The sequence below is a fragment of the Eumetopias jubatus genome, unplaced genomic scaffold (assembly GCF_037043125.1).
Source record: "Eumetopias jubatus isolate StellerSeaLion01/CBP00866 unplaced genomic scaffold, mEumJub1_p1.0 scaffold_14, whole genome shotgun sequence".
Lineage (NCBI taxonomy): Eukaryota > Metazoa > Chordata > Mammalia > Carnivora > Otariidae > Eumetopias > Eumetopias jubatus.
In genome coordinates this window covers 55,523,728-55,536,755 of record NW_028274820.1, presented here as the reverse complement: position 1 = coordinate 55,536,755, position 13,028 = coordinate 55,523,728, and the positions used below count along the sequence as shown (strand labels likewise).

Genomic DNA, 13,028 nt, shown 5'->3' with positions numbered 1-13,028 from the left:
ACGACGGAAGCCAGTCCCGGCCGGTGTGTCTCACTGCCCCAGTAGGGACGGACCTCGGGGCTGTTACGTAAAGTGTAACACACTTACACTGTGATAAGTATCATTTATGTTTCTCCTGTTACCAGTGTTATCTTGGCGTGTTGGTTTCATGACGAAACAAAAAAGTATCTTTGAAAAGATAAGAGGTGCCAAATACTGTTTAAATTTACCTCCTTATGAAAAGTTTAATTTTTCTCCCAAGAACCGTTTCAGGGTTTGTTAGGAGCTTCTCAGCATAAATGGGGCGGGTTTTTTTTTGTTGTTGTTGTTGTTACTGTTACTGGAACTCTACTTCTGTGTCTGCCCCATCGTCCCAAGCGGTGATTTCGTTAGATGGTGGGAAAGTGTGTTAACCCGCTGACACCATTAAACTTGGCATATTCAATTTCTGGATTTGTGTTCTCTATAAACCAAATGTTAGACTTCCTTTGATTGAACCATTGACTTTCTAATCATTTTTTAAACAAGCATTAAAATCATGATAAAAATATTAGAGATTAGTGATCTCTTAAATGAACCTAACTGTAAAATTAATTCAATGCACAGAAAAAAATTCAAAGAATTAAAGTAACTTAAATGTTACTGTGTGTGCTAGTGCCCCACGATGTGGTCTAGGGAACCCCGAGGGTTGTACAAGGACAGAGTTATTGTGAGGGGTAATAATTCTAAATGCTTGTTTCACATAAAAATGTCTTGTTGTAGTCGAGGCGCCTGGGTGGCTTAGTCAGTTCACCATTCATCTCTTCATTTCGGCTCAGGTCATGATCTCAGGGTCGTGAGATCAAGCCTGCTTAAGATTCTCTCTCTCCCTCTACCCCTCCCCTTCCTCTCTCTAAAAAAGAAAAAAAAAGTATAGCAGTAAAAATTATTATATTAAAATTTCAACCCTTGAGGGCATCTCTTTATTATTCACATGATGAAATGTGAAGTATTAAGTACCTTTGCATCCCCACGAACAGTGATTGTCAGGTTATCTCAGGGCAAAGATCTAGGAAATAACGGGACTATATCCCAAGGATAGAAAGAACTACAAAGAAATCTTATACTTGATTGTTGTTGACGGTTATTGTTGGTAGTGGTGGTGGTGGTATAAGTTTGAAACTGTTTTGTACGTATTGTAGATGAAGCAAATGGGTAAGCGTATGAGAAATACTGAGAGTTGGAGCTCTCATTGTGGGGGAAGGGAAATAATGTGGGATTGAGGGAGGTGAGGAAGAAACCTGCCGTTTTGGATTTGAATTCAAGGTGTCACCGTGAATGTGTGATTTAAGACATTTAAAAGATCCTTACTCTGTCCAAAGAGCCGAGAAGTAATGATACTTAACTAGCAAGGAGCATACCGAGTCCTCACATCTGATTTCGGAATGCCTGTGCACCTTGGGGAAGTGGCTGATCCCAGGGCTGGGGCAGGTCAAGTATAAGGCTAGCTTGGTATCCTTGTGCCGGAAAGCAGAGGTGCTCAAAGACCATTAGGGTTGTGTCAAAAGGACACAGAAACTGGCTTGAAGGAGCTCCCAGTGGCCAAATTTAGGACCATTCGAGCATCAGAAAGAAAGGTGACAATGGATCATAGCACGTGGAATAAAAAAAATTCCGTGAATCTACATGGGAGCGAGAGATGCAGAGAAAGGGAGAGACAGCAAGAGAGAGAGAATATTGTGTTATAGAAGAATGCCAGCAAATATATGTAGAATGGATAGAATTTGAAAATGACCATTTTGCAACCTCTAACGTGTAATCATTGGTTCAGGTAAGAGCTCTCAGTGGATGCCAAAACCAGAGTGAAGTGTTATCAGTCGGGGGGAAGGATAGTCATAGAATATCACATATCACCGTGCATACTTCTCACTAAGTACAAAGGGGAAAAGGGATTTTTGCTAAGGAGAAATATGGTACATCCCACCTTAATGTAATCAAAGAGCATTACCACTAAAAACGAGAGACAGCAAGACATTTGCTTTCTAAGAATGTAGTACTACCTGTGAAGTAGTCATCGTTTTGTCAAAGGAAAAAGAGGACCTGTGAAAAAAGACTTTAGAGACCTGTTGACCAACATATGGACCTTATTCAAATCATGATACGAGTAGACTGTGTATGTGCTGATGATACAGGGTGAAATGATACTGTATCTTCATTTGCTTCAAAATAATGTGGAAGGGGGGCAGTTGGGTCGGGATACGGACAGAACAAGATTAGCCATGGCACAGAAGTGCTCCGACGTCCGTGTGTGTGTTCATTATACTGTCCTGTGTAGGATTGTTTGAAAAATTACATAATTATGTTAAAAAACACTAATAGGGGATAATCTGATATTTTGTGCCTCTTTATGCATTGCATTGAGAAGTGCATGTCATCTGTATAGAATTGTTGCCGAAAATATTTCGCTTAAATGTATTAGGAACCAATCAGATAAGTTCAGAACGTATGACATTTGATAAGGCGGTTGTCTTGGGCTATTTAAATGATGTCAGTGTTATGAAAAGCAACAAAAAATAGTGTCATTAAAAAACAATGCATGGTCTTTGCTTGAATGGATCCCCTTTGTCCCCCAAAAGTTATTAAAGACATTTTGGGGACAGTTGCAGACATTTAAATATGAACTTGTAGTAAATGATACTATTGAATTATTTTAGGTATGATTGTAGTTTTATGGCTCTAGGAGAGTGTTTTTATTTTCAGGAGGTATGTGCTAAGGTATTTTAGGGTGAATTAGTATGATGTCTGCCGTTTCCTTTAAATATACACAGGTTGGGGCGTCTGGGTGGCTCAGTTGGTTAAGTGTCTGCCTTCGGCTCAGGTTCATGATCTCAGGGTCCTTGGATCGAGCCCCGGACGGGGCTCCCTGCTCAAGGGGGAGTCTGCTTTTCCCTCTCCCCTTTGCCCCTCCCCCTGCTTGTGCTCTCTCCCTCTCTCAAATAAATAAAATCTTTAAAAAAAATAAATACACGTGGATTAAGTTGACTCATACCAAGTGACTGTCTAGGTCAGAAACTGAAATACTAACAAATGCCTATGGTTCCACTTGATGTTTGTTGAAAGAGACAGAAAGCAAACGTGGTGACACATGGGGGCTCCCCCTTGAAGAATATCTAGATGTTTGTACCATTCCTTCACCTTACTCTGGGTTTGAACTTTTTCAAAAGAAAGAGTTAGGAACAAATAGTCAACATATGAAAGTGAACTGAACAGATACATACTTGTTAGATGAAGTGTGCTGACAACATTCTCAGAATACCTGCCTATAATGTATGTGTTTAAATTCTCTTGGAATTCTGAAACTACTCGATTGAGAATATAGATAAGGAACAAAAAAGCTACTTATTTCATTTTATGAATTTCCATGTCTGAATCAGCAGATGACAACAGAAAAATTAAAGAGCTGTAGGTGGAAAGGAAGAAAAGAGGAGCTTAGTAATACTGTATTTTGACATAGTTGACAATTTAAAGACAAATCCACTTGTAGGAGAAAAATAGATCATTGGTTTCTCAGAAACCGAAGACTGTTTATTTTTTGTGAAGAGATCACACATGGCTTCTGTCTAGGTATGGCCTTGACATTGTTTGTAAGATAGGATAGATCTCTAGAGTTTGAGAACAGTCTTGTCCTGCCCTCCCCCACCTTCAAGCTGAAGCACATTTTGCTCGGGGGGGTTGCTGGGCTCTCCGGGCGACCACAGCAGATCGATAGAGCTAGGAGATGCTAATTCCTCCTGCTCTCTAGAAAATATCCCTAAGTGATGATAACAGCCCCTGGTTTGATCCTTCTTCTTTTCTGAATCCAAAACAGATCCCTAAAGAAGTGGCTGACATCTTTAACGCCCCCAGTGATGATGAAGAGTTTGTCGGTTTCCGAGATGATGTTCCCATGGAAACCCTCTCATCAGAGGAGAGCTGTGATAGTTTCGACTCACTGGAGTCAGGGAAACAGGTACGGATGCTTCCTTTCATGGAAGGCACGGTCTTCTGGAAGCCTGGGTCTTGGTTCGGATATTCTTTTATTTGAATTTGGTCTGAGATTGGTGATAGTGCTTAACTGTCGAGTATTTATTTTATAAGCGTTTTGCCTTCATGTTTCAAGAACCAGTGAGAGTACCTAGATCACTTTGTTTAAGCCCTTTCTGTGTACGATAATTTTTTTTTTTTTTTTAATGGGGCCTCCCATGATCAGATCCATTTTCTTTGCAACCTCAGGGCTGCAGACTGCCGAGGCTGCATTCATAGTGTTCCTGCTCAGCCGGCAGGGAAGGGCTGGGCCCACACAGCAGTGGGCCACCCCACAGTGCTGTGCAGGACCGTGTGGTTGCCATGAGCCAGTCGTGCCCCCGTGCTCCTGGAGCATGATTCTCTGGGCATCTCACTCTTGGAATTGCCAGGGAGGGCGTTATTCTTTCTTGAATTACTTGGATCTCTGGCAAACACAAGTTATATTTCTCTGAGAGCTGGTTTCCTGGAGGTTTTTGTTGTGCCTTAGCGGGGAGCATGGCCAGTCAAAATTGCTAGCCTTCGGTGGCATTTTCTTCTGCGTTCATCGTGGCTCTTAAAATTCTTCATTTTCCCTGGACTGTAGCCTCTCTTAAAAGACTGTAAATTAAACCCTACCTTGCTTCGACTGGGCAGGTGCAGGAGAGGCAATAAATTATATAGGGAAGTACCTGCTTGATCGCGTGGCTGCCTGCGCGTGTTCTGGCCTCTGTGCGGGCGGGTCTTGCCCCCCGGGTTCAGGGGCCTCCCTGGTCTCTGTGGTCCACACTCTACATGCTGTCTCATTTGACCCGCCAGCCACCTGCTTCCACTCCCCCTGGTCTCTTCCTCTCTCTGGAAACAAAGCAGCTTCCATATCTTGGCTGTTGTAAATGTAATGCTGCAGTAAACATACGGGGGTCAAATTACGGGTTTTTTTTTTGGGGGGGGGTAATACCCAGTAGTGACATTACTGCATCATAGGGTAGTTCTATTTTTATTTTTTTGAGGAACCTCCCTGCTGTTTTCCACAGTGGCCGCACCAACTGTATTCCCACCAGTAGCGCGTGAGCACCTTTTTCTCCCACTTTTTTCTCCACATCTTCACCAACACTTGATTTTAGCCATTCTGACAGGTGTAAGGTGATACCTCATTGTGGTTTTGATTTGCATTTCCTGATGATTAGAGAGGGGAGCAACCTAAGTGTCCATCAGTAGAAGAATGGATAAGGAATCGCTGAGGATGTGTACATTGGAATATTATGCAGCCATAAAAAGGATGAGGTTTTTGCCACTTGCGGCAACGCGGATGGACCTAGAGGATAGTATGCTCAGTGAAATAAGTCAGACTGAGAACGACAAATACCACAGGATTTCACTCACGTGGAATCTAAAAAATACAATAAATGAGCAAAAAGCAGATTCAGACTTATACAGAGAACAAGCTGATGGTTGCCAGCAGGGAGGGGGGAGGGAGATGGGCAAGATGGGGGAGGAGAGTGGGGGGTAGGCTTCCAGTGACTGAGCAAACAAGGCACAGCACAGGGGATATAGGCGACGATCCTGTAGCCGAGTTGGATGGCAGCGGACGGCAGCTACACTAGTGAGCGCAGCATGAGGCCTAGAGAAGGTGAAACGCTGTGTTGTGCCCCTGAAACTAACGTAGCACTGTGTGTTGACTGTACTCAGATACCAAAATCTAAAAAAAAAGCCAAAGCAGCTGCTTTTGCTGCTCTGAGCACTGCTCATTCCGCGCAGTCAGGCCTGCCCTGCTCCCCCTGCCGAGGTGGGGATGCCAGTGTGCCCGAGATGGCCCGTGACCGTGTGCTTTTTATACAGCTCCCCCGGACCTCACGCACCTCCCAGGGACAGTTTCACAGGGGATGGAACTGACGCTCAGGGCAGCAAGGCGACTCGTCCAAGCCCCCACGTCTGAGAAGTGTCCAGGCCGGAATGTTTGAAATCTGGGAGCATGACTTGGCAGCCTCGTCCCTCTCACTGCTCCCCTGTGCTGCAGGGGACCGGAAGCCGCACGGACACCCTCCTTGTACACCGTTCCGCTTGCTGTAGGCACTGGTCCATGCTGTGCGTTCTGCTTGTGTGTCCTCTCCTCATTTTTCTAGTCTGCCCCGGTTCAGATCCAGTTCAGATGCTGGTGCTGCCTGAATTTTTACCGGATTTCCTTCCTTCCTCCCTCCCTCCCTCCGTCTCCCTTATGACACTGATCCTCACCTCTGTCGCACTGCCCCACTTAAACCCTTACCTCCTCAGTGGGAGGAGGCGTCTCGTACGTGAATGATGCTTTCCAGCTTTCCTGGGTTGGACTGCTTACTCGTGTTTGCCTTTCATGTTCCATGCGTTCAGCACCCATTAGTGAATGAGTCCCCGCAGGGTGGAATTGAGATGGGAATGCCGGTCTAACTGGTTCAGCTCACCATCATTTTCTAGTCGGTTTCTTCATGTCCCATGAGCTTCAAAATAAAAAGTGTAACCACTCTGTTAGCTCCACTTCTCATCTATTATTTGCTTACGTTCTCGATCATGGGAGGTAGATACAGGGAACCCCGGGCCAGAGCATACTGCCTGCTACTGACTTTAAAGGGTCACAAATTCTGGAGAGCAAACTGCTACGTGAGAATTGTAACCAAGACTGCAGTGAGACCATGGAGTGGATATTTTGTTTTATACAGACTCACATTAAGAACAATTTTTTGTTTTTGTTTTTTAAGTCAGCTCCATGCACAGTGTGGAGCCCCAAGTGGGCTTGAACTCACGATCCTGAGATTAAGACCTGAGATCGAGAGTCGGACATTTAACTGACTCTGCCACCCAAGTGCCCCCAAAAGAGTTTTTATATCTTGTGGAATGAGGAGAAGAAAAGCAGGGGTTTAGGACTGTGGCTAAGTTGTTTTTGGGTTCAATCTGGTCACCAAAGATCCTGATTTCTCCCAGGCTGACCACTTCCTTGTGAGGCCAGCTCAACGGGTAAAGCGAGCCAAAGGACTGGAAGGTTGGAACTTGCTGCTTTAAGATGTGACTTGTTCTTTCTGGGTCCTAGGCAGGGACAACAGGTGTATGATGAAATGTACACATAGACCCACATGTGCCCTAGAGCCACCTGCAGGGGCCAGCTCAGGGCTCCATGAGCCAGATGTTTCCTGCCCTTGGAGGTGGCAGGTTTGTGGTGGGTTTTCGTGGCAACCAGCTATGCACCAGTTTTCCTTAAAAATCAGCCCGGGCCTATTGCTTCTTCACCCTGAGCCCACACATTCATGAGCCGTGTTAACTGGCCAAGAGAAGCTGCATGAACTTGCACATAGTATGCAGCAGTGTTGACTTTGGTCTTCCTTAGATGCCATTTGAATTTCACTTTAAAGAAATTTCCCTCTTGTGGTTTTTTTTTTTCCCCCCAAGCAGCTGCACCACAGCTATCAACAAAGGAACAAAGTAATTTAGCTCCAAGCACACTCACTCCAATTACCCATAATAATTCATAGGAGACATTTAAGCTTAAAAAAAATGCTGGATATAGACATTTCTTTCTCTATCCCCCTGTAAATTTTCCTACTCATCTATTACATCTATTTTTCTCCAGAAATGATCTGAGCTTGAAGAAGTATATAATTAAAGTCAGGGAGAGGCAGTGGGGGAGATAAAGATTCTCTAACCACATGTGCTGTGATGAGGGTCATTGCTCTATCGGGTGCGGGGGGAAGAGACATCAGAGGCAACTGGGGACACAGACTCCAGCCCTGGCTGCCAGCTTGGAGGAGGCCAGTCTGCGGGTCTCCTTTCTGTACTGCAGGTCTGTCTGTTCCCTCCTTTCTTTCAAGAGAACCATTTAGAGAGCCTGGTTTCTTGCCTTTTATTGGTTCAAAAGACAGAAAACGTCATTTGAAAATGTCTTTCCTTTTTAGGTGTCCTAGAGCATCTTTCCTTCTGCTCACTTGCCACCTGTCGGTGGTTGCTGGCCTCCCACCTCCTGCAGGAGAGGCTCTCCTGGAGGCTGGGGGAGGAGGGGGTTGGTGCTCCTGTCCACCCCTGCCATGGGAGGCACCCTCCTCAGCAGTGGGCAGGAAGGGGTGGGAAGGACTCTGGCCCTTTCCTGCACAGAAACTTGCTGTGTCTGGGAGGGAGGCGGGAGGTATGCTCACGGACTTGGAGGAGACGGCTTTGGGTAGCTGCTAGGAAGGAGGGCCAGCCTGTGGCAGGGAGCCAGGCTTTCTCCTCCTGGCTCCTTCCCGTGTGTGTTCGCTTGTGTGTGAGAGCAGACCTTCCTGATGGCCAGCCCTGGCAGGAGGAACTGAATTCCATCGGTGTGCACCAATCACAAAAGCAGCTGAGCCTGTGGCTCTGCTGACTTCTAGAAATGGTGCAGTTGTTTGATGCTTTCAAATTGTTCAGTTCTGTTTCTGTGATATATAGAAAGATGCATTTATGTGTGTGTTTTTGGTTATTGTGGTAAAATATACGTAGCAGAAAACTTATCATTTTACTGTCTTTTAAGTGTAGAAACTCCCCATTAAACAACTCTTAGTCCCCTTAGCCCCCGGTCACCTCTGTTGTTCTTTCTTTATGATATTTTGTGTTTTTAATTTAGCAAGATGTACGTTTCCATTCCAAATACTTCACGGAAGAGCTAAGAAGAATTTTTATAGAGGACACTGACTCAGAGACCGAAGAATTTGAAGGATTTACACAGAATGACCTGAATGGAAATAGTAACTCAGAAGTCATGGTAATAATTATCAAGACGGTAGAGTGTGGGTTGTCATATTTTCAGTCCTGTTTCTGAATTGTATTTTCTCATAAGAAGTCACTTCACAAATGAATGACTTTTTCTTACGTGTTTATCTTCTAAGCCAGTTAACACAATATAGAAATGGCTGTTCTAAAGCTAATCGCTCCAGTTGTCTTTCCTTGGTACCTTAGGGGTTTGGGAGGACATGTTTCAGGTGTCCCTTACTGTCCTTCTGAAAGAATTTATTTCAGACTTTCTGGAACATCTTTTATCTGGAAAGAGGACCGTCTGCCTAGGAATAGCAAGTTCCTTAAAGTCATTTCTTGTTGTGTGTAAAGTCATGTTCTTAAGTTTGGAGTTAATTTGGCCAAAATTTAGCTGTGGTACAAACCTCAAGAGTTTTCCCTGTGTATTCTTGATTTGGATGCTGAAATGCTGTTTCAATGATAAAGATGACCTGGACTTGTCTGACTCCTGAGGGAAGTCTGCTCTTAGCACTTGACCTTTAGGAGACTTGATGATTTCTTCCTTCGCTCCCCTATATTGAGGCCAGTGAACTGCCAATTAGTATTTGAATCTCAGGGTACCTCTAAAGAACAGCCTTCGGGTTTTTTCCAGGCATGAAGGTGTTTTCTGCTAACTGAAAAATAGCATACGTTTATCCCCCCCAAATCGGTCCACCGTTTCTCCTTCTTTGGTATCAAGATAAAGGATAGAGGTTAAACCTTTTCACATTCAGAAGCTCCTAAGGAACCACGGCTGGCGTGGAACTTGTGTAGAAATTTAAATAAGCTGTAACTAGTAGGTTTGCTTTGTTCCTCACCTTTTCCTGGGGGCATCTTAAGGCCTGAAAGCCCTAATGGTAGGCTGCCTCGTTTGATGTTGATCCCCCACCCTGCCCTTCCCAGCGAGTAGCAGCACGGAGCCCCTGCCAGCCTGCAGTCACCAGCCCTCCTTTGGCTTTCTTTACAGAAGCTGCTTGTGAGGCAGTTGATTTGTTCTGGCCAGCAAGCCTCCAGTTCTCTGCCAGCAAGACACTAAAATTCTTCCCAAACCCTAATGGCTATCATCTCCTCTCAGTAACTTCTAATTTTTAGCTAAGTGATGACAGGTTATTCAGAGAATCTGTGTTTCTAGCACTGGGAAGACTACTCCAAAACTTTGTTGGTTCCCCCCCCCTTCCCCGTTCCTAGTCTATACATTTGGGGTATGAATTCTGACGTGTTGACTGATGTAACTCATAGCTTAGGGCAGGTCCAGCTGCAAATTTTATTTTACAATTCAGTGAGCCAACAAGCATTCTGGCCTCCCTCCCCAACCTCCTGCCCACCTAGTGGGGACTGGTGAGACCCTGTTTTCCGATAGTAGGATGTTACTGCCTCTTGGTGCCTCGTGGTCTTCTAGCCATACGTGAAGAGGCCCTGTGTGCTTTGCCTCTGGCCTCCACTGGTGGTTACAGTTTGCTCTTGTCTACTTTAGTCCTTCGCAGAGTCCTTAGCAAAGAGATATGGTTTAGAGGATGATGAAGATAAATAAAGCCAATCTGAGAGATAGTTCCTCTGAAGTTCCCCAACACTGTCTTCCTAAAATTGGATCCTCCATTCCCACCAATTTGGATTCCAGATTTTTTCCCCTCCCTTTTCCTTTTTTATTTTATTTTATTATTAAGTAGGCTCCAGCCCAGTGTGGAGCCTGACACAGGGCTTGAACTTACAACACAGAGATCAAGACCTGAGCTGAGATCAAGAGTCACTTAACCGACTGAGGCACCCAAGCGCCCCAATACATTTAAAAATTTTTTTAAGTAGGCTCCATGCCCAGTGTGGGGCTTGAGCGCACCCTAAGAGTCACGTGCTCTACCGGCTGAGCCAGCCAGGTGCCGTCCTCTGCCTTATCTTTGAGTCCAGCTAGAATTTGGGGGGGATGGTCACCGAGGAGGAAGCAGGGTCATTTACCTCAGTCCTGGGCCCATTGGGATGCTGGCTACCTGCTCTCCTCACAGCAGCCCCGTTGTCCAGAGTCCCTGACAGAGGGTCTCAGCGTGTGGCAAAGGAAGGAGGTGGCCTTGATCTCCATAGTCAAGCCTAGCTCTGCCATTGCTAAGAGTCCCCTGGCATCTGAGATGTCACCCCCTGCCGCCTGGGTAATGTCACCCTGCCATTGCCTTCTGTTCTGTGTTCTCATGTGTAAGACTGAGTTCCACTTTAATGCCAGAAACCTGTATGCCAAGCGGAATCAGAAAATTGGGGGCAAGAGTTTCTTGAGCTGACAGAATGGGTGCTTCGCAACACCCCAAGGGCTCTCTGCCTTGATTTCACCCTGTGGCTCTACAGGTTGCAGAAAAGGGAGGGGACGTTCCTGGGAGTGAAGACCCATCCTGTGCTGGGGATAAGGCTCCCCTGCTGACCCCGCTGGCTGGTCATCTGCTTGCAGCTCTCCTGTCCCTTCTACCCGAGTGCTGTTCCCTCTCTTCACAGAATAGTATTCTTCTTCCCCTTAGCACTCCGTTGTTACCTGAAGACGACCCTTAACGCCATGCCCACCCTTTTCTTTGGCCAGTCCTCATAATACTTGGCTGTTCCACAGTGGGGGAGCCCTCCTTTGTCAGTGTCCCGCTTGCAGCCCATGCAGTGAAGGCAGAAGTCTGCCGGGGCCGGGCCAGAGGGCAGCAGTAGAATGCCTGCTCTTCCACCAGATGCCTCAACAGAGCACTTAACTGAAGAGTTCAGCGGGAGCTCGCAGTAGGAAGGGGAAGCTTTCTTCTCATTTTTCTCTCTGCAATAATGTCAGAGTGCTTTTAGATAATGTGTTTGGGGAGGTCTGTTGGGAAACGTGGTCTCTTTTCTCTCCTTTTGTTTAGCTTGTGGAGTCAGATTTGAGTGATGCTGGTGAGGCGTCTTCAGTGAGTGAGGAAGAGGAGGATGAAGGAGGAAAGGCCACACCTAGAAGAAGCAGGCCTAGGAGGAGCAGTATTGGTCTTCGAGTAGCCTTTCAGTTCCCCACCAAGAAACTGGCAAAAAAATCAGATGACAGTTCTTCGGAGCCACTGTTTTCTAGCACACGCTTACAGGACAGTAAAAAAGCAATTCTTGGAAGAAAGAGAAGCTGCAGACAGGGGAAGGAAAGGGAAGATTCGGTCTCGGAGTCTGAGGATGACTCCAGGGATGAGGGCCAGGAGGGCTCGGATGCGCTGCTGAAGAGGACCATGAACATCAAGGAGAACAAAGCCATGGTAAGGCCCTGCGGCAGGCGGGCCGGGAGCTGGCACCGGGCGCCGAGGCTCCAGGGACTGCCCTTAGAACTGCTGCTCTGGCTTCTGTCAGGATACGTGATCTGGGTGTTGGGCGTCCTTCCTCTGTTCCCGAACCCCAGCCAGTTATTACCTGATCAGCTCTGGTTTGGGAACAGAAAGCGACTCCCCTGGACCGTTTTAGCTCTACTTCCTGGTACGATGACCTCCTGCTGCTTACTGTCCATTACAGAGTTCTAAATAGGAAGTGGTATTGGAGAGGGGAGGGCTGAACAGCTAGCTGGTTGCCAGCAGAAAGGAGCAGAGTGTGGAGAGTGTCGAGGAGCCCACGTAAGGTTTGCAGTGTGCAGGATAGTCAGGCAGCTTGCAACGAGAAACCCTTCTTTGATGACCCACTGGGGCTTGAAGACCTCAGGTGAGGGAATGCAGGTAGGCCTAGGTATTCAACTGAACAGTTTTGAATCGCGTGAACACATCTTCGCTGGAATGAATGATGGCACACGGGGAAGTTTTTATGTGTATTTGGTTTTTCTGTATTCGGTCAGTAGCTTGTTTGCTTCATAATTTTGTATATACAGAATTAAAAGAATTCTACCATTCAACCACTTTTAGCATTTTGGTGTATTTTTAATATTTTCTTTTTAAAAAGCATAATGTACTGTATATGCAGTCTTAGATGTCTAGTAAGAAAATAAAAAGCCTACTTTTGAGTGAAACTTATCCTAAGACATATTTATGCTCATTAGCTAAGGGAAATTTTTAGCACTCTATCTGCATCTCATTAAAATAACTATGTTCATGATTTTTTAGTGACACCTACACATTTGTATAAATCTAAAATTAAAAATCTGAATGACTGGAATATTAATGCCTGTCATTTGGTATTCTTAGGTGTTTATTTGGGAATATTTTCATAAATTATTAATGAGAAATCAACTTAGAGTTTTTTTGGAGCTCTAAATAACTGTCCGAACAATCTAGTTGAGCCTTTCGTTTTGAACCTGATGAAACCTGACTTAGGTGTGCATGATGATCTGT

The 13,028-nt window shown here is 45.5% G+C and overlaps 1 protein-coding gene across 2 annotated transcripts in view; it reads left to right on the top strand.

The window, feature by feature from the left end:
• Positions 1-13,028, top strand: part of CDCA7L (cell division cycle associated 7 like) — a 42,217-nt gene that overhangs the window by 24,082 nt on the left and 5,107 nt on the right. For both annotated transcript variants that reach the window (XM_028119302.2, XM_028119301.2), the window contains exons 2-4: positions 3,827-3,967; positions 8,600-8,737; positions 11,601-11,972. In XM_028119302.2, the coding sequence (XP_027975103.1) occupies positions 3,827-3,967; positions 8,600-8,737; positions 11,601-11,972 (651 nt within the window). The remainder of the gene's footprint in view (positions 1-3,826; positions 3,968-8,599; positions 8,738-11,600; positions 11,973-13,028) is intronic.